We start from the raw sequence: 22871 nt of genomic DNA on the forward strand, positions 1-22871 counted from the left end.
GCTACTGTTGTGAAGTAATGACTGTTCCAATGCCACCTGCCTGCGAGCCGTTGGCCAGACCCCCCTCTGGGGTTTTTTCATTATGGCCAGGCCACCTAGGGGTTAGCTGCCTGGCTCCCCTTATGACATGCTTCACAGTTTATAGGATTAGGAAAAGATAGTTGGATAAATGGACTGGCATAAAGCCTGACAGAGCGGTGGTCCTTCAGACAAATTGGCCAGCATTAGGAATATTAAAGGCAAATCTGACTGCTGGGTGAGGGGGTGCATGAGCAGGAAAAACAACTATAAGAGCCGGGCAATATGCGAGAAGTTAAGTGTGGATAAAAAAGTGGGCGTTTGATCGCTGATAATAACACCTCCGTTTCACTTCTCTTCTTGCATACATACAGAGCTCATTGTAAATACTGTACCCACAAAAGGCTTGTTTATGGAGACAAATTGGGCTCTGAACAAAGGGGATAGAAGGGCAAGCTGCTCTACATGAGAGTGATTGGAGCTAGGCTTGTGCTTCCACGAGGGAGTGCTGTGGAACTAATTCTAAAGTGGAGCTCACAGCAAGACAGCCATTCACAGGCAGCGGGGGTGCACAAGGAAAGGCCAGGTGCCAGCTTTTCCATCTGCTTCTTATCGTCCTTAGACTGACCTCCGCTGACAATGGGAGCCGGGCAGCCTGTCCGGGGCGCGGGAGTGTGCCAGCGATGACCCGGTCCCAAGGAGAGTGGCGCCGCGATGCCATCCATTCCACGCCTGGCATCTCATTTCAGGATTATTTCTCATCCATGCTGTTTGCTTGGGAGACAATGCATAATGGGAGGTGCGTCTTTTGCATTTAACCCTGATGAATTATTTACCAGGGCTAAAAACCAATCATGTGGCGTGTTTTGCACAGACAAACACAGCACAAATATCCTGAGGGATACCCGCCGCAGACAGGAGCTGGAATAAGAGCCGTCAGTCGGTCTCATCAGGTGTATCTACCCTCCACTGTGCAGATTGTGTACATACAGTCACCTCCCTCCTGCGCGCTGCGAGTGTGACATGTTGTTGACGGCGACATGCCAGGTTTTTCATTCGGTTCATAAGACACCACACATGACAGGGGATCTCCCTCGCACGTTGCAGCGACACGTCCCGTACCGCGGCGGCGAGATGACACCCACTGAGGGCGTGACAATAGCCATGAAGATGTTCTGTTGTCTACCTTGAGTCTGGTGTTATGATCCACAGCTGGAGACTTGTCATGCTTGGGCGGAATAATCAGCTCCCACTTGCCGAATTCTTTCTTGGTGTAGGGGTGGGAGAATTTGTCCCAGCCATCTATAGGGGAACACAGCGAGGATTTCATCACATCACATTAATTAGTTTACAACACGGACATACTGAACACACATCATACTGATTACTGATCAAAGAAAGCCACGTGATCATAGATGATGCCGATGACAGAGCGGCCCGAGTGGGTACATGAATCTCTCTTGTAAGGCTGCACGATTGTGGCCAAAATGATAATCACGATTATTCGTCAATTTTAAGGACAAAATAATTTTACTGCAATTTTGCATTTAAATAAACAGAGCATTGCTTTAATTTCCATATTGTGCTACATTGTAACCGTCAAAAATTCTAAATGTTACCCTTTTTGTTATTGTCATCTATAGTGGTTATTTGCATAAAAACACACAATTCAAATGAATAGGAAATAATTATAATGTATATCATAAGCTGCTAGAGCTAGTGTTAGGAAGTTAAACAGGTCATAATTCCCTCTCTAATATCTATTTTATATTGGTGTGAAAACATCTCCTTCAAACAACTGGATTTATTGAAGTTTCTCGCCAAAAACTACATTTTACAAGATTACATTTGAACGCATCATGATAGCGTTATAATATACCATCGCCCAACACTCATTTTTACTGAGCAGAGTGAACACACCATAATGTAGCTCAATGGACCTTCTGTTAAAGGCAGACAATGATTACTTTACGCGATTACTCTGAGCAGCATCATGGGAATGATTAACTATCTATTATTACCCGGCGTTGTTGAATACTCGATTCTGATTGGTCAATCACAGTTTTCTGCAGTCTGTTATTTCTTTATAACAGACCGTTGCTATGGGCGCAGTTCTGATGTCGGATTCTGGCGGACCGTTTTTGTGTCAAATTATTGATTTCTTAAGTGAGTAGCCGTGTAATAAGCGGGATAATGTACAGCTAGCGGGTCATTGTTGTGAAAGAAACCCCTTCGCTCTCCGCTCCGAGTCGGGGTTTCTTTCACAACAATGACTGGCTCGCTTTACATTATCCCTTACATAAGTGTCTGATTAAGCTAGTTGTTCCAAATGTTTTTAAGGTTGTTCCTCCACGGCTTATTTTGGACTTGCAGTTGTGACAAATTGCAGCTTTATGTCTTCTTCACTCACACTGAAGAACTTCCACACCAACGACATGTTGCGTGTGTGTTTGTCTGACGTTACCGTCTGTGCCGCTGTGTGCCGACGTAAAACCATCATGTGGTGGCGGTAAAAATCGGATATATGAGACTGCTGAAAACGTCCGGCTTCGATCGGCTGCTGACTGACGGTTCATCTCTAGCTGTTAGTTTAGGAAACGCTTCATTTATGCAGCAGAGTTTTCTATGAGCGGAGCATTTTAAACGTCAATATCGCAGTCGATCACGTCCATTCAATTGTAGGAAGCCAAAATCGTGATCGCGATCAATATTCGATTAATTGTGCAGCCCTACTCTCTTGGTATGAAGTGATCACAATCTCTCTCTCTCATAATTCATAACTCCTTCTTGTTGTTTTCGCACCGCTCGCTTGTATCCTGTGACTTTTGCAACAGTGAGTAAAGCAGCAGGCTCAGTCATCTAAAAGAAAAAAACCCCCTGATAAAATACCACTTCACTGCTCATTGAATTACATCTCTGAGGGAACAACAGAGAGGCGTTACGTTCACAACCTGCTGATGCCACATTACCAATTGTCATTGACTGACAGGAACGTATCAGGACACAAAGCAGCCACCTTGGCGTGTCAATTTAGGATGTCGTTTTTATTCAGTAATCCATATCTGTTTGCTATTCATGAGCAAAAACAACGGCAGGGTAGAAAATTAATCATAGGAGATGCTCCAGAAGTGACCGGGCACAACACCAGCACTTTTCACAGGCAGGGCAGGCCAAGGCACATTTTTTTTTTTTTTTCACAATTTATTTATCTCCCTTTGCTTAAACTGCTCTAAAAAAAAAACACAGTGCATTATGCATCCAACCTGCACCATATTCATGACTAGGGCTGCTGGGCTGTTTCCACATTTACTATGAAATTGAAATCAAATAATATGACTGAGCCGTGTCAAAATGTAATCTCTCACAGAATTGAATGTTGGAATTGAGCTGCTGCCCAAGGTCCTGGGAAGATAATTAAAAAAAGGGGAAAGGAGCGGGGGAAATATGGGAAGAGCGAACGGCAGCAACAGAACTAACTAGCACGAAAAATGTGTAGGGACAATAAACAAATTGACAAATCTCCGCTTTTGCGCACAGTATCAATCTGAAGGTATTACTATTAGCATTTGCTTTCCTTTATCATGACCCGCAGGGTGTCACTTCAGAATGGCACGGAGACAAGTGTTTGTTGCCGTGGTATCTGAGTTATGTGCAAAGGTTGGAATTCTTTCACCATCCTTCTTGTTATTCATTATTTTCTATTATTACATTTTTTTGTTTGTCCATTGAGAGTAATATATTACTCCTGGCGTGTGTAATAGATGCATTAATATATTTGATAAAAGAAAGAAAATGACACTGAGAGCTTGTATTGCCTTGTATATCTATTTGATAGATGAGAGCAAGTCTCATTTAATCTTCTTAATGATGACAAAAAATAAATAATCTTGCTGCATTTTCACAGCCAACATTAAGTGAAAATAACACTCAAAAGACTATTAACCTGAAATTACTTTGAAAGTTGGGACCGGAGGGAATAAGAGATTTCAGTGCACACACAGAGGTTGCACTCTCTCAACAACTTTGCAGGCGATGATGAAATAACCAGCTACTAAAATATTAACAAACACTCCCACATTCAAAAGAACCCTCTTCGGTATGCAAGTTTACCCTGTGTAATCAATATTTTCCACATTCCCCTACTCCCAGGTTGGTTGATCAAAAGGGCTGATACCCTTGTGCCGCCGTTCTCTCCGCTTTTTCTTAATTTTTGGCCCCTTTGTGTTCGAGAGTGCAGAAATGTCAAATTTCTTATTTAATGCACCGTGAAGATATGCAACCTTCCTGTTAGCACTGAAATCTCTTTGTCCTTTTTGGGTCCCAACAGTGGATGTAACTCTACGGTAAAGTATCATTTCCTTTTCAGTAATCTGACTTAATATTGAAAATGTATTGCTATTATGGATGAAGCACACTTTCATCTATCAGTTTGCTGCATGATTCATGTCAAAACAAATAAAAAAGACTCACTATTTTGTCCAAACAATAACTATGGAAGTTAAAGCGGCAGTAGGCAGAATGTTTCTGGCATCATTGGGCAAAAGTTCCATAATAACCTTTCAACATATTGTTATTCAAGTGTTCTGAGAGATAACTAGACTTCTGCACCTCCTCATGGCTCTGTTTTCAGGCTTTAAAAATCTAAAGCCCGTGACGGGAGACTTTGGCCAATCACAGGTCAATTCAGAGAGAGAGCGTTCCTATTGGCCATTCATTCAGCGGAGGCAGCTGTCAATCACTCGTGAACACCGATCAAATTCAATCGATTCAGATGAGGAGCAGAGGAGGATCTGTCGGCAGCTCCCCCCGTCGTCCCAGTTGTAAGCGAACTAAGCGGAAGCGGAAACATGCAGGGACTCTGCTTAAAAGTGTGATTTGTGCGCCGCCTCTTTGAAGATGTGCAGCTGTGAGCTTCAAAAGGCCAAAAGTCTGGACATGAACCGAAGCTGCTCTGAGTGCAGAGATAGCATCACTTGAGGTGTTCCACCGCTGGGATGAGACGTAAATACACCACTACATACCAGCATGCAGAGTAGTTCTACTTATACCAGCATTACTTAAAGCTGCAGTGGGTAGAAATGGAGCAAATATGAATAAAAAATGTTATTTTTATAAAACGGTCGCTATATCCTGACAGTAGTGCATGAGACAGATAATCTGGAAAAAACAAATCATGTGCCTCTGTGTCCTCCGGTGCTCCTAATCTCATCTACAAAATTTCACAGACTGAAATATGAATCAATATTCTGTTACTGTAATGCCTATTTCTCACATAAAATGTTTTCAGAAACATCTTGTAGTGTACTGTTTAGCTGTAAAAGGAGAAAGTTTGCTCCGGCTGGTGGGCGGTGCTTGGTATTTCCTCTACTGAACTCAACATGGCTGCCGGGTTACAAATTTTCTCACGCTGCCTAGTTTGACCGTTTGATCGGAGTTTGCGAGGTGACAGCTGCTCAGAGACCTGCAAGGCTCCAGCTCGGCTCTGATTGGTTGTTTTCCTCCGGTCTGTGAAATCCTGTAGATGCCATTAGGAGCACCGGAGGACACAGAGGCATGATTTTTTTCAGATTTCCTGTCGCATGCACTACTGTCACGATGTAGTGAGTTTTATAAAAATAACTTTTTTTTATCCAATCTTGCCTACTGCTGCTTTAAAGCGCAGAGTTTCAGCTTTAATTTCAGGATGTTCTCCTCAATATTGGGTGAATTCTGTAGGAACCTTTAAACACAGAACATGCATGAGCAGATAATAAATGAGCAGATAATAAAAGTCAGTGGAAGCTTTAGGGAAACAGCGTGAACATCACACGGCTGACATGTTGCTCAGGAGCCGACAGTTCACCTCAGGCTACTTACTGAAGTCACCGGCGAGGAAAAGGGCCTCTGCCGCCGGAGCCCACTCGAAAAAAATCAGGCTGTTGTCCGGCTGTCGATGCACACCGAAGGTCTTGTAGCTGCGCGTGAACTGGTCAAAGCCTCCTTCCGCCTCTTCCAGCTGTAAAAGCTGCTTCTGTAGGAGTTCATACCTTCAAACCACAGAGAGCACACACAAAACGGGATGAGTTCAATGGATACAGTGGATACACAATCTGTTGGAAGCACACAATGTTGTATATCATCAGTGATGCTGAATTTATTTACTTTCTGACAACCCCCCGAAGAACATCAATTGCATTCTGGTCTGGCTGTTACGTGTGGGTGGAGAGTGAAATAACAGTAGCAACTGAGACAACTGTTTCCCCAGCTTTCTCTCTGTGTGACTGCTGGAAGTCAGTGTAAATATAGTGAGTCCAGGATTTGAGGTTTAAATTCAGTTATTTTTGATACAAAACCTGATTTAACTGTGGAATATTCATGTATTGTAATAGTTTACATATAACAAACACGGTCTTCATTTCCAAACTGCGGCTACTGCACTCCACAGGAAGGATAATACAGTGGAAATTATAATAATAAATAATGATATAACTCTTTTTTTCTTCTGGTAAGTACTCACCATGGCAACACAAGATGTACACACAACATATCAGCACACAACTAGTCATCAAATTGAAATGACTGGGGAGGAAGATATTCATCAGCCCCTCTATTGTAGCCTGTCAGTGTTATCACTTATCACCCATTAACAACTATTCTGACAATACAGTTAGTGGTGTGAAAGCAATTTTCAAAATCATTGGTCACACTCACATGTCATTCCAGCACAATCAAAAATCTATTTCACTGAGTAATTCATTATTTCCACTCATTTCAGTGTAATTAACAGTCTTTAATTTAACGGGTTGCCCAGTTTTTTTGTTTTTTTTTAAATGGCTTGACGTTTTACAGTGGAGTTTTCCTTTAAGGCAGGCATACAACTACTAATGATCTATACAAATTCTTTCTTTGAGTAATGATTAATGGAAACAGGCATTCTAAACTCAATAAATCAAGCTACAATACAAACATAAATAAGCACTTTAATGATGATGTTGTTTCAAACATTTCCAATTAATTAAATACTATACTTGTTATTCTACCAACAGTCCCTGTAAAATGGGATTTTGTGTCTTAGATTAAAGGTCCAGTGTGTAGGATCTGGTGGTGTCTAGTGATTAGGTGAGGAAATTGCAACCAACCGAAGCCTCTCCCGTGCGCCAAGCGTGTTGGAGAGCTACGGTGGTTGATGCAAAAACGCCAACGGCCCTCTCTAGAGCCATCTGGAGCAGAGCCAGTGCGTAGGGTGTGTGTGTAGTTGGGAAGTGAGTGGTGAAGTAAGAGAGAGAGAGAGAGAGAGAGCGGCGGCAACAGGAGATAATAATGTTATCGACTCCAGCCCAAGCAGGAAAAGTTAACAGAGTTTGGTTTGTCCGTTCCGGGCTACTGTAGAAACATGGCGGTGCAACATGGTGGACTCCGTGGAGAGGACCCGCTCCCTATGTAGATATAAACGGCTCATTCTAAGGTAACAAAAACACAACAATTCTTATTATCAGGGGATTGTACACTAAAGAAAACATACTTATTAACATTATATTCCATTTCTGCCAATAGATCCCCCTAAATGTTACACACTGTTCCCTTAAAGCTGCGGTCGGTAACTTTGAGCAAATATGTTAATTTTTTTGTATAAAACGGTCACTATATCCTGACAGTAGTACATGAGACGGGTAATCTGTGAAAAAATCCTCCTCCTCCTCTGCCTCCTCCTCGTGCTCCTAATGGCATTTGCAAGACTTCAACATGCTCGAAGGAAAACAACCAATCAGGGCAGAGGAGTCTCAAACACTGCTCGCAAAACTCACAAACTCCGGTCAAATTAGGCAGCGCTGATCAAATATGAATCAATATTCTGTTATTGTAAGGCCTATTTCACGCCTCAAATGTTTTCAGAAACATCTTGTAGTGCACTGTTTAGCTCTAAAAGGATAATTTGTGACTCGGCCGCCATGTAGAGAACAGCAGAGCCAAAACCAAGCACCGCCTACCCATCGAGTTTCGCGAGCAGTGATTGACAGCTGCTGTAGAGACTCCTCTGCTCTGATTGGTTGTTTTTGTTTGGGCATGGTGACATCTTACAAATGCCATTATGAGCAGAGGAGGACACAGAGGAACATGATTTATTTCACAGATTATCTACACTATACTATCTATTTGCTCAAAGTTACCGACTGCAGCTTTAAATAAGTGAACACCAACCAGAAGACAGGTTTTGAGATAAGTTTAACTGTTTAAATGTTGTGTATTGTATGCATGAAAATGTTTCTTATAGTTTGCACATATTTAAAGCAATATTGCAGCACATGCTGTGTAGCAAGCGCTGCATCTTAATGTTTCCATGCTAACGCTATCTCTTCGAGGTCCTACCTCGGGATGGAAACCGGCCTCGTGCCCTCAACAATGTGTGACCACGGGCGTATCCTGAGAGATAAACCGCTGTCTGTTACCTTCAACTGGGAAGGATAGACTAACTACTTTGCAATTTATCTCACTTAAGTTCCTGCAGCCAGCTGGTGTCCATATCAGATTCCCCCCGGTACAGAAAGCCTCTTTCAGCCAGCTGAGTTAAGTGCACTCTCTCCCCTATAGCCCCGGAGCCAAGCTCAGGCTGGCCTGTGAATGCCCTGGGGCTAGTGATGATGGGCTGAAGTAACAGCGCAATTTCTCAGCAGCTGCTCCCTGTGTTGAGCATAGTGGATACAGACAGTACTTGCCAAATGTAAACCTTTAAAGTCCAACCAATGATGCCACATGCCTCCTTCGCCACTTTGTCACCATTTCAAGAATATGCTGAAAGGAAGGACAAAGGGGGGGGGGGGGGGGAGATTCACATGAGGGCAGAGCTCCACTGCCACAATATTAATAGGCATGAAAGTCATGCCTATGATTATGACAAGTGAGTCCCAGAAGGTTGGACCTGTGGGAATAGGGAGCCAAAATCCGGTATGGATGCAGTATTCAGCGCACATCTCTCGTGTCTGTTTTCCACTTGAGATTGCAGCAAGGAGGCGAGATGAGACCACACACCACAAATGAATTGTGCGCCTATAAAGAAACAATTCATTCCAGGAAGTCATTAACAGAGTAGAAGCTACAGTAGAGGCAAAATCAAAACTTTGATTTATATTCCTCTTATTGATAATTGGACAGAAGCTGTCTGCGAGCACCATCGCTGTCCTCTGTGCCCTTGTCTCTACACATTTTACTTTGATGAAGTTGTCACTCCATACTGGCACTGGTGCCACATCTCTAACCTTTCCACCCGTTTTTCTACAGTTTATGACTATATCTATAGCACGGGACTGCACTCGGTATCCATAGGACAACATTTAGCCATAAAACACTCTCCCCCTCAAGCTGCAAAGAGCCGAGTGTGACCATTTCATCACGTATATGGCAAGCCTTTTTTTCCTAATAAAGGCAAGTCAATGTTTGAACTGGAGCTCAGTTCATAACTGTTGTCTTCAGTTAAAAGCCATCACTTTTAGTAGGTTATGAGGCAATTTGAAAGCTATGAAAGCAATTTTGCCAGCTCACTCAACCTATTTAAGCTAAAATTACATCCAACGGATGTACATGTTCACAAACAAATAGCAATAAAAAAAGCGTTTTTGAGTGACACTTCAAACACAGTCTTTATGTGGCTCAAATGTAATAATCCATCCATCCATTATCTGTAACCGCTTATCCCATTCGGGGTCGCGGGGGTGGGGGGCTGGAGCACATCACAGGGCTGACACACAGAGACAGACCACCATTCGCGCTCACATTCACACCTACGGGACATTTAGAGTCAGTTTGGACTGTGGGAGGAAGCCGAAGACTGCGGAGAAAACCCACGCTAACATGGGGAGAACATGCAAACTCCACACATTATTTTCATTATCGATTAATCGATTAGTTTGGTCTATAAATTTTTTTTTTTTTTTAAATGACTCAAACCCATTAATCAATTATCAAAGTAGTTGGAGATTAATTTAAAGGTCTTATTGGTAACAGTAGATACATCAAAAAAATACATCCACAGAGCTTTAAGAAATGTGCCGAATAAAAGTATGGCTTTTCCTGAAAAAAATTATTTGGTTGTGAATTAATCATTTTAAAAATGTTGGCTTGTGAGCCAAGAGTAAAACGACGTTGGTATCACGTGGTATCTCTGGGTCAACAGTTAGTGTGGAAAAAAATGGGTAAATGGCTGAGACTGACGGTAAGTAACTGGCAACGACTTGTTGTGAAGTGAATGCAATGGAACAGGGGAGGGAGAATGAGTCATCTAGTGGCTGAATGTTATCAACAGCACCTTTAATAGTTGACAACTGTCGCAGCTCTAATCTTTTGTCGAGGAGCATTTACTTTGGCTACGACTTGAAGTCAAAATGTGGAGGATTGTTATGGGATTGTGCCATGTTTATCATTTGTTTGGTGTGCATCTCTGTCAGTCCCAGTGTCTTTACTGATAATACCACTAAATATAATATTTTCAGAAATGTTCAAATTGAAGGGCTTTAAGATTATATAAATATTCCTTAAGTGTCAGTAAGATATGAGAGCCCTGAATCCAATGGTTCCTGACACGATGCTGCTCTTCAGCTGCCCTCAAATGTATTTCCTAATTGCAAGTTAAACACATGAGAGACTAATTTCAGTGTAACACCGGGCAGGGAAAGTTTCTGTTTCCTTAAAGAGCTGCTATATGGTGAGCGTTGGATGCATATAGTATTTAACATGAATTAAAGTTAAATGTGATGGACTGCATACATTAGTACTTGGCATTCTCGATCAATAATGAAAAGTGCAATAATTGTTTTTTTGACCACTTGGGGGCAGTGGAAGATGTAAACACACGTTGATATGGTGAACTTGTTAGCAAACAACTGCTTATTCACACACCCAGCAGACATGGAGCAACATTATCACTCATTTGGAGTCAACATTCGCTCCCCTTTTAGCTCTGTTTTGCTCTCCGCCAACTCCAGAAGGAAATATTTGGCTCTTTAGCTGCTAAACGCTCCACTGTGCTCACCAGCTTGTCGCGAACTGTGTCTGTCTGCCTCTTGGAGCTGCTGGGCAGGAAGCCTACAGTGGGTTTATCAGAGCTTTTTGCTGAAAATAGCTGCCTGCTGTGGCTATAAATGACACTGACGACAGCAGTCAGACTGAATCAGAAGAGTGAGGTTACAGAACGGCCATGGAACCAAAACAGTGAGCTCAAACACGCTGAAAGTCTCCTGTTACATGCACATAGTCATGTGACCCATTGTTAGTGTAAAAATGTTCATTATAGCAGATCGGATTTATGAAATACACAACCTTGAATGATCAGTTATCATGCATGCCTGAACTTTATGAAAGAAGAGAGACTGATCACCACTTCTCAAAGGAACAAAGCAATATTTCAGTTTCTGCTGCTCATTGTCAGGTAGTACACGGCGAGAGACACTACTAATCCCTGTAGCCACAAATTACAAAAGAGTCTTGTCGTGTCCCCTATTCAGTGGTAATAGAGCAGCAGGAGATTATAGATGTGAGACAGATTACAGTCCTCCTGGCTCTCTTATCTCTTGGTTTGGATAACTGTTCTTTATCTATAGAGATACTGGAGAAAATATCATATGGTACAACTGAGACATTAAACTTACAGATATTATTGCACACAGCTAAATTGGAAGTGACAGACATCAACCTTCTGTCAAATCACTTCAGGTCAGTGTCGGATGCATTTCTGCTTCTTCTCAAACAGTAAAGTTAACCCAATATTCCTTAAAACGAAGAATATTCCTTAAAAATACATGCTTGTTCTTCATTTTTTGGTTGCTTCCAATTGGATCATGTTGATACACAACTTTTTACGAGTTGAGACTAAGACTAGTAAGCCACTGAAAGTGGGACCTATGGAGAAAGCTCACCTACAAGAGAAGAGATATAGGCTCAGAAGTCACAAGAGAAAGTTAATCAGTTAGCGAAAGCTCTCCTAAAAAATCAAAGCTAGGGTTCGGGAGGTGCTGGAGAAGGTGGTTTAGTGAAGATCTCATTGATGAGAAAGCTGAGGCTCAGAGGGTACTCAAGATAGCAGAGCAGCTGGGGGACGCTCTCCTGAATAAGAGAAACGAGGCTCAGAAACAGCTGGAGAGACTTGACTTGAGGAGAAGCTGTAGAAGATCGATCATCTGCAGAAACAGGAGGAGAAGGTCTCCCTCCCCCAGGGCCACAGAGGAGGTCAAAGAAACCCTACAGGAGGCAGAGCTGGAGAGGGAAGGAAGGAAAGGGCAGAGCAGCGTGACGTCCAGGCTGGATGATATGGAGACAAAGAGTCCAAGAAGAAAAGTTGGAGAGCCAAGCTCTGCTGCCTGGCCCCGGTAGAACTATTTCACCCCCAACAGGAGCTCTCTCAGAATTGTCTTCCAGAGGTTTCGTTCTCATTTACGTTATATGCATCGCTTATTTTGGTGAGTTTTTTCTTGGATTTTTAGAAAACATATCAGCCTGGGTTGAGAACCTTAATGTGAAACTGGCTAAACAAAATCTTGACTTGATTAGACATTCAGTCTTACAGTTTAATGAATAAAAAATAATCCAATAATTCCTGCATTGTTTCATCGATATAGAAGTTTGGTAACACGTTCTATGACACCCATGTCTATAATGCATTATAAACACACTTACAATGCATTACAACTGTATAATTATAGTTATAAGCACTCATAAATATTAATAATGATTTATAAGCAGAAGTATAACACATCATAAAGCATTTTATAATGACTTATAAGGTCAAGTATCACAATACTTCATAATTGCTGGTAACTCACTGACATTATAATCTTATTATAATGCATTATAATCAGTGTTATGATGGATTACAATGAGATTATAAATTACTCTAAGTGGTCATTGTTAACTTTGAGTAAAGTCAAAAAATATTTTACAAAGTTTTGTGTGTTGTTCTGGCATAGATTTAATGATTTTTTCCACTTTACTTAAATGACCACTTAGAGTAACTTATAATCACATTATAAGGCATTATAAAAAATATTATAATGTATCACAACTACGGGAAATATAATACTCTATAGTCCTTGCAAAAATGATTAACTATTATGATACTTGACCTTATAAGTCATTATACAATGCTTTATAGTGTGTTATGATTATTATTATTATGCATTATGAATATTTATGAATGCTTATTACTATGATTATACAGTGCTATAAGCAGAATATAACATATTATAAGTTTATAATGAATTATAGACACGGGCGTCATAGAAAGTGTTACCGTAAGTTTCTCCACAGTGAACATAGTCTAACGTTAACCAGCTGTACAGACACAATGTTGGAGGGAAACTATAAAACTTTGGACATTAGATGCAAACAAAGTGAGGTGGTGTTGCATCACTGAATATTTAAAACAAGTCACAGTCGACCTGTAATATGTTGTTTTCTGTTTTCGGTTAATACAACACATCTAGTACCACCAATATGTGAAACTCTAACTGTAAAACTTTATGTTTCAACAAACTTTTGATTTGCACAGAGCTCCTGAGGTCAACACGAGTTCACTGAATATAGTCCGGTCAATTTCAGCCAATTCATTTGGATGCCGCTCTAACCTCAGCAAAAAAAGGACATTTTTTGCTTCCTTTTCTACAATGTTAATTTCATCTTCGTCGTGTGTGAAAGGAATCTTTGGGCTGGCTTTATTCTAGACTATTAACAGCAGTTTTGATTTACAGAATAATTTTGATTCTCCAAACCATTTGGTTATTGGTGGTTAAGATAACAACAGTGAGTCCTACAGTGCTTTCAAGATCACTGCAGATTCTAGATTCATAATACCTGTATGCAAATTCTAAAGTTTTAGAAATGTTGTGGTTTCAAAGTGACCCAATTAATCAAATGGATGGATCAGAGAAATCAAGTCAAAGAATTGTTCTGACCTCTCACTGTTCAGACAAAAAGCTCTGCATTTGACAGAAGGAGATAAAGCAGGGCTCATCTATTTCTGGGGGGGCTCAGAGTTTGTAACTGGATAATATACAGTCACAGTCAAAAAAAAATATGCACTGAAACTATTAAACATCAGTATTAGATGAGTTCTCAACTAAATTACAGTCGCAGTTTAAAAGCTTTAGTCGTGATTATAATCCATGTTTTCAAATTCTCTACAGAGCAGCTGAACTTTGTAACCTGTTCATACCCTCACTGTTAGACAATCGGGCATCTAAATTTAGAGTGAGTGTTCAGGTCTGTTGCATTGTATATGACTGATGGTGACAGCTGAAGCACAGAGGTGTCAGGACAGTCTACAGCAGCCTGGAGAAACACAAGCACTGGAGTAAAAAAGCTCCTCTCTTACAGTTCTCAGCTCGCCCACGGGGCCTCCACACGGCCCGGCGGCAAGGTCACTTTCAAATAATGCCATTAATGTCCTCCTTTGACTAAGTGCATTAATGAGGCTAAAAAGGGGACCTGAACATTGAGGTTGATTGATGAAAGCTAAACTTTCCCGCTAACCTCATACCTTTGTTGACCCTCAAGCAAGGTGACAGGAAAATAAATGCAGCCGAGGCTGCCTTTGAAGAAGGTACATAAAACATTCACTCGTTATAATTAGGGCTGTCAAAGTTAACGTGGTATAATAACGCGCCAACGCAAATTTGTTTTAACACCGCCACTAATTTCTTCAATGCATTAATGCAACTTGTGATTTTTAGGTTGCCGCGGGCTCAGGTTTAAAGTGAAGATACTGGCATCATATGAAACTAGAAAAACCTGAGGAATCCATTGGTATCAATGACCTCTGACCTCAAGATATGTGAATGTAAATGGGTTCTAAGGGTACCCACGAGTCTCCCCTTTACAGACATGCCCACTTTATGATAATCACATGCAGTTTGGGGGCAAGTCATAGTCAAGTCAGCACACTGACACACTGACAGCTGTTGTTGCCTGTTGGGCTGCAGTTTGCTATGTTATGATTTGATCATATTTTTTATGCTAAATGCAGTACCTGTGAGGGTTTCTGGACAATATATGTCATTATTTGGTGTTGTTAATTGATTTCCAAAAATAAATATATACATATATTTGCATAAAGCAAGCATATTTGTCCACTCCAATGTTGATAAGATTATTAAATACTTGACAAATCTCCCTTTAAGGTACATTTTGAAGAGATAAAACAAATGTGCGATTAATCGCAATTTAGTATAGACAATCATGTGATTAATCACAATTAAATATTGTAATTGATTGACCTAGATCGAGCCCTAGTTATAATACAAATTCCTATCAACTATTAAGGAACTGTAAGTTGCCCTTTTTTCCACTTATCTTTAATTCCTGTATTTTAGCTCGTTACTTTCCAGTCAGAGCACATGCATCTGTAGTCATCACTTCAAAGTCAATGATCGGTTTTCCTTTAAATATATTGCATCACCATCACAAGCATAAAACTAAGACTTATTGCTGTGTTTTCACTTTGAAATGAGTTGTGATGACATACTCAAATCTTTGCAAAAACTCTTTGCCGTAATAAGCAGCACTCCCAATGCTCCCGACTTTCATTTGGTCCAATTTAGGAGATACATGGTGCCACAAGCTGCAAAATCCTTGCAGCCCTTCCTGCAGACTTGCGCAACAGGAAGGGTAAATAATGAAGCATGTCAACAGAGCAACGCTCACTGGGGCTGTAACCTGTGTGCTGCATCAACGCTTGTTTTCACATTCATTCTGAAACTAGCATCCTGATGAAATGAAATAGGAGCTGCCCCACAAACCACGGAATGACTCATTAGAATGGGAGGCCTGCAGAATCTGCTGGAATAATTTGAACTGTGTGTCCATACCGGCTGTATCTGGTGTCAACCAAAGTTCAACAAGATGCGGGCAGCCTTGAGCCATGACATGGCGCTGAAATCTAAAGAATCAGCCTGCGTGGTCATAGGTCTCTTTCTGATAAGCCAGCTGAATTCTTAGCACTGTGCAGCTCGGCGAGGGGACCCAGCGTGACGCTGCAGCCTGAGAAAGCTCTTGATTTCTATGCCTGTGTTCATGGCGTGGCGTTTGGCCTCTGGGCCTGAGGACACCAGGGGCTTATCAAGAATTAACCTTCACACAGCAGTGCCCCTATATGTAAAATAATTTACGTGCGAGTTTCATCAGCGCGACAGGTGTTTGAGACACGTCTGGGGCTCTGTGAAGCCTGGCGATCCCAAGCTGTGTCTGAGATGGAACCGACACGCTCATCTCGCTGCAAGACTAGAGCCCCGCTCACATGCTTCAAATACAGAGCAGGTGGTCCTTTACCTGCCACATTAGAGACAAGATCTGACATGGTAATGAAAATGGATTAAACTAATATGGCCCCTAAGCAAAGTTTGAAGGCCCAGTCTCGACGGGGACGACCCGACAGCGAGCGGCTACCGCAGCAATGTGAGCTGTAGATCATTATCGCTGTCTGCTTGTAAGTAAAAAACATTACACTCATTTTTTATAAAGACATCCAGCAGGTGAGGCTGATTTGACAGGAGGTGGAGAATTGTGCTAAATAAATACACTGTCACTGAGTGAGCCTGAGCCATATGGCCTTTTCTCCATGAGATGAGCCCACAAGATCCTCTCAAAGAAGAATGCATGATTGAGTTATTATTAACTGGAACATTGTGTTGCTCAGTCAAGTGCACCCAGTCCGGTCTGTTTATCAGGTTAAAACCAGAACTCGTTGCAATTAAAAAGGCACCAAGAACCAAAAACATGAACAAAAACTGAAGATTACACAAAAAGCTGCACTGTCTATTGACTCACAGTCTGTATTTACATTTGGAGATAGGCACAAGGACAACTGAAGGACACATGTCTGGTCTTTCCAGGTCTCTGTAAGGTGCTGCGCTAATTTAAGCACAGTTGTATTTAAAATGTGTTTCAGTGTTCACTATAATAAGCAAATATCCTCTCTATAATAAATATTCACTGTAATATTTTTGGTGATAAAAGCGACAGAGAATAAACAAGGCCTAATGGTGACCTTATAATGGTAATGACTAATCAGCAAAACAGATGTTTATGAACTTCCAGTTTAGTTAATTAAACTTGATTCTATTGAAAGGTTTTGAATTTGAAATGTCAGTGAGTGAAGTATTATGATACTTGACCTTATAAGTCTATGATTATTGTTATAAAGCATTATTAATATTTATGAGTGTTCATAACTATAATTACTATAATAATATAGTTATACAGTATAAACATATCATAATGCACTATAGACATGTGAATATGTTTGGTGAGCCCACAAACCATGTTACAAGGAACTAGGACAATTTAGCAAAAAATATAAATGACAAATCTGAATATAAAGTGTTTAAATCTTGTTTTTTAAGTAAAGTACAAACTACTTCACAGTGTTTTGTGTGTTGTTCTTTCATAGGTTTAATGATATTTTTTCACTTTACTTAAAGCAAAAAAAAAAATGACCATTTAGATTATAATGTATTACAACTATGGGAATTATACTTTAATACACTACAGTCCTTGCAAAAAAGTCTGTGTCAGTGAGTGAAGTATTATGATACTTGACCTTACAAGTCATTATACAATGCTTTAAAGTGTGTTATGATTTTTGATATAAAGCATTATTAATATGTATGAGTGCTTATAACTATGATAAAACAGTGCTATGTACAGATTATAATGCATTATAGACATTTGGTGAGCTCACATCTCTGTAATGCTCTCAAAACCATGTTACAAACAACTAGGACAATTTCCCCAAAAATATAAATTACAAATCCGAATAAAAAGTGTTTAAATCTATATTAAAATTATTATTATTTTACAGTCCAAGAAGTGTTTTGATCACATAAGTTATCATCTGAAGTAGCATTCTGGTTCATTCACATCCTGTGCAGCTCTCATTGACAATTACAATAACAAAGCTGTTATATTATTTATCAGGACTTTCCGCTTTGGTTTGTGCATAAGTGGTATAAATAGCCTCCATATGACTCAATTAAGAGAGGATGCATCATGGAAACATTTCTAGTCTGGTCATAAAAATCTTGGAGCCTACTTCTACATGTAGTTTGATACCATCAACCATCATACTTTGGCAACTGCACAAACAAAATGTGATTGGAATTTGTGCTGGACATAATCCCAGATTAATAAATGCACTAGACACTGCACAATCACTACACACACACACACATAGAGACAAAGTCAGCTACTTAAGACTTCCACCCTAATAATTAATTTGTATGGAGGCCAAATCGAGGCTGAAGGGTAAAATCATGCAGCATGTGAGTGCAGCATAAAGTCAATTAATGTGGGAGGTTATTTGTGTTTGCAGCAGAGCCTCTCTCACACTGCACACAAACCAACCCAATCAGCTGCTGGAGGCTGCTGCTGCTCCTCCTCCGAGATGGAAGCGTTTAATCCAATTCTAAAGCACATTTTAGGGAGAACTGATGCCTCGATAACAAACCAGACACAATGAGCAGGGAGAGTCGTTCTAATGAGGACCAGGGCCCGCAGAAAGCAGAGGACTGTGTTGTGATGCTGGACCACACCGGCTCCAGCAGCACCAAACCACAACAGAGAGGATCAGACAGCATCAGCCCAAAGCACCCTGAACGCACCACCTCACCACGTAACGTGCACGTCACCTGACGCATGCCTCTTTTGAACTGTCAAACACAGGAAGTTGAGACGCGACTTTGCCTTCTTCACTAACTTGTCTTATAAAAATGTCAGCGGTTCATTAATGTTACATAAACTGAACACTGTGTTGTAGGCAGGCAGGAAGAGAGAGAGAGAGCAGAGCTAGCTAGCTGCTGAGCATGAGAGTGAAAAGCGACCTCTATTCATCCACTAATGTCAACCCTGCCTACAGAGGGCGGCTGTCTGATGGGATGCAAACATCGCGTTTTATCTGTTAGTTGTGTGTTTTTATTTCAAGACACGACAGCCACCGTAAGCGGCTTCTGCCCGCTTTACCGGGGACTCATTTCGGGGACAAGCTGTGCACAAAAGCGCCGTTTAAGCCGTGTTTTACCTCCTCTTGAAGTCCCGCTCGTACGCTTTGAGAAAGGGATCCATTTGGAGAAGGCAGCTGAACTCAGGAATTGCAACATTATCCTCTGACTCTGCCATGGTTACTCCAGACCGAACCAATCGAGCACCGACTGCTGCTGCTGCTGCTGCTGCTGCTGGCCGGACGCACTGTCAGTGTCAGACAGAGGACAGACGGGCTGTGTGCGAGTTTTTAGTATCCGACAACAACAACGTGCCACGCTGCTTTGTGCCAAGCCCTTCCCATCACGACACGCTGTGTTTACCAGCGGGTCAGAGATGAGAGAGAGCCGAGCCGAGCCGTGCGGTGCTGGGATACAGTGTAACTTTAAGATGACAGCAGAGGAAGCATCTGGCGCGTCAGAGGGAACATGAACAGGACTCGGATCTGTATGCAGATGTGCAGCTTTGTAGGCGGTTTGTCTGCTTGACTTTGAGGTTGTAAAAAAAAAAATTACCTGCTAAAAATAATAGAGATGTAGCAACATGTAAATATGTCTCTATTGATCTAGAATGATTTATCTGTGATCTCGACAAATACTGACCATAATATCAGGGCTTTTTCTATGAATATTCATTGTCATAAAGGATGATTCCTAAGGATTTCAGTGACACCATGACCTTTATTTTAGCAACACTGTCAGATCAAACTAACATATAGGATGTATAGATGTATACCGTAGATGTATAGATAGATAGATAGATGTATAGATAGATAGATAGATAGATAGATGTACTTTAGTGTGTTACAGCAGCAGGTTATCCAGGCAATGCATGAGAACAGTAACAATACCAACAAACAGTGCTGAAGAAGTACTCGGATACTTTACTTGAGTGAAAGTAGTAATGCCACAGTGTACAAATACTCTTACAAGTAAATTCTAAATTTTACTTAAGTAAAAGTACAAACTATCAGAATAGACTTAAAGTACCAAAAGTAATAGTACTCATTATGCAGAATGGTCCATTTCAGATTATTATATCATTGGATTTTTATTATCGGTGCATTAATAGGTAGGCTATATTACTTAAATATTGCAGCTGGTAAAGGCGGAGCTGATTTTAATTACTCTATATGCTGTACTGTTGGCTCAGGGGATCAATGAAGTCTCATCTTATATAACCGATAATAATAGCCTACATATTAATGTACAGTATTTGGTGATTACACTTAATCTGAATCTGAAAAGTAACTTAAATTGTCAAAAAAATGTAGTGGAGGAAAAAAATGCAATATTTGCCTCTGAAATGTAGTGGAGTAGATGTATAAAGTAGCATACAATTGTGCTTACTGTACTTGAGTAAATGTACTTGGTTACTTTCCACCACTGACAACAACTAAGGGTACTATTTATTTATTTTTTGATTTTTTTGTTTGTTTTTGTTGCCTTTATTTGATAGGCAAAACACCAAAGCTCTACCAGGTGACCTACTGGGGCACCCCAACTACTGGCCACTATTCCATACATTTAGGTGCAGACATTAATGGTCCCTAAACGATGGTTCCAAATAAATAAATTGGTGACCCCGTGATCTTTAGTCTAAAAGCAGGTGCAGGCCAATGACAGCTCTAAATTCTCCTTGACCAACACCTTGGTCCATGACACACTGTCTTGAGAATTACTAGCTAACTCAACATAAATTATTTATTTATTGTGAATTTTGCTGACCGCATTTATTTTCCACAGAGGACGAGCCCTTCTCATTTTGGACACTCCGTCCAGTCAGTCTTTCACCTTCCAGCCAAAATGTCAACTTGACACCCAGACCAGACTCCTCGCTATGCACTGGGCAGATTACTGACACCTCACTCTCCTAAGGCGGGGATGAACCCTTTTGATTAGAATGACCACTTAGCTGTTCATCTTGTGCTTCCCTCTGGACATCTTCAGCCCCATCTATTGTTAGTAATTCCAGGTAATAATAAAATTAATGATTTACTCAATGTCAGTTGAAAGTTAAACATAAAACTATAGCCTCACAGTTAAGCACCTTTTGTAGAATACTTGAACATAAATAAATGAATGTGTTGTATGGAAAAAAAATCTCCTATTCTTCATGTTCAATGGTGAAACTTTATCAGCCCAAACTGCATTGATTTAAGTGGTTTGTTATTCAGTAAAAAAGTACTTTGGTACATGAACTGAGACAGACGTCATAAAGCAAGATCTTCATTGATTTGAACAAAGTCTAATTTCGACAAAGTTTGTGTAATGTCAAGGCCTCCTGTCACAGAACTGAATGAAACTGCCGCTGTACTGAGGCAAACTCACAGGCACACTGTGTGTGTGTGTGTGTGTTAGTGTGCGGTGACTTCTCTCCTTCTAATCTGCATGTCTTTCTTTGATCTTATTGTCTGTGGCCTCAATACGTTTTGCCACAAACTACTTCAGCGAAGTGGCAGAACTAACTTAATGGACTCGAGAAGGATAACCTTGCTATAATTTAGATTAAATCCCTCTTGGAAAAGGCTGATAAATATGCATGCCGACTGAAGAAATAGTACAGCTCTTGAAAGTGTTGTCCTTGTCCTCACAAAATAAAAGTCACAAAGGGAGTGTCATTTCTAAAGAGCCATCTGTTGGTAATAGATGAAACGAGTGTGCTGTCCACCCGAGAAGGTTATGCCAATAAATGTTGTCTGTGATTCACAGCTAAACAAAAAAAATATTTATGTGGAACGACGCAGCGGGCTACCCAATGACAACAGCAGATAAAATATGAGATTTTATCTGAAGGATGTTAACTTGATGAGCTGAAGGAAGTGGTTGATTGATTTTAGGCTATCTGTAAGCAATATAGCAAAATGAGCAGCAACTACAATTTATATTACCTAGGCAATCTGTTTAATTCAGTTAAACGATTTCCTCAGCTGTAATGGACGACACGGAGATATAATACACGTAAAATTGCAATAGAAAAGAAATATTTGTTTTCCCACCAGAGGGGAGATTTCTGTCAGCACTGCTTTTAGCAAGAAAAAAACATCAATCACCTTGTTGTATATTATCAATCTGTCCCTAAAAGTTAAGATCACTCTGAAAAGACTCTGGGCTAAATTATTTCCCCAAAAATATTTCATTTGATTAAAATTGATTATGTTGCAAACAGTCAATATGGGGCTAAATAACACTTCTCTGATGATACAGATCCATATATACTAAGTGACTGCAGAGTCTAATCAATTATAGGCTGCTGAAGCAGCTGTAGAATACGAAAACACTTTAGATAGATTTAATTCACACATGAAACAAATAATAAAAAAAAAACATATATACATATATATGTATATATAAACTTAATAAATAAATAAATATATGTTCAAAAAGGAGTAGACAGTACACACTTATAAGTTCCAACCCCTCTTTATAACTTAAATAACTTTAATGATGAGCTTAATGTTTATATGGTATATACACACTCATCTTAATATATAAAAGTTCATGAATATCACACTTACAAACACTGCTACAGAGATGGGTTATATGAGGTTGAATGCAACATTTGTCAGCTATAAAAGAGGTCAGGCAATCTGATCTTTATGTGATTTTTCCAAAGTAGAACAGAGCTCCAAGGGATAACGCTGAAAAATGATTTAACATGTCAACAGGAAGAGAAATAATAACAGAAAATATAAGAGGCTGTATTACATTAGGAGTTGACAAATAATGTTGGTTGGTATGTGGCCTAATATAAGTCCACTGTTGTTTTCTGTAGGTCTGCTCAGGGCCGGCTCTATAGCCCTTTTGGTGCCCTATAGGCGAAATTGGGATTTGGAGCCCCCCAGAACCAGAACCCTAACC

The 22871-nt window shown here is 40.4% G+C and overlaps 1 protein-coding gene across 1 annotated transcript in view; it reads right to left on the minus strand.

Moving 5' to 3' along the window:
- Positions 1-19387, minus strand: part of gbe1b (glucan (1,4-alpha-), branching enzyme 1b) — a 99888-nt gene extending 80501 nt beyond the window's left edge. The window contains exons 1-3 of the mRNA XM_037774866.1: positions 19052-19387; positions 5875-6044; positions 1205-1320 (exon numbers count right to left, since the gene is read on the minus strand). Coding sequence (XP_037630794.1) covers positions 1205-1320; positions 5875-6044; positions 19052-19149 — 384 coding nt within the window. The 5' untranslated portion in view covers positions 19150-19387. The remainder of the gene's footprint in view (positions 1-1204; positions 1321-5874; positions 6045-19051) is intronic.
- Positions 19388-22871: the final 3484 nt, after the last annotated feature.

Source organism: Sebastes umbrosus, chromosome 7 (genome assembly GCF_015220745.1).
Source record: "Sebastes umbrosus isolate fSebUmb1 chromosome 7, fSebUmb1.pri, whole genome shotgun sequence".
Taxonomy (NCBI): domain Eukaryota; kingdom Metazoa; phylum Chordata; class Actinopteri; order Perciformes; family Sebastidae; genus Sebastes; species Sebastes umbrosus.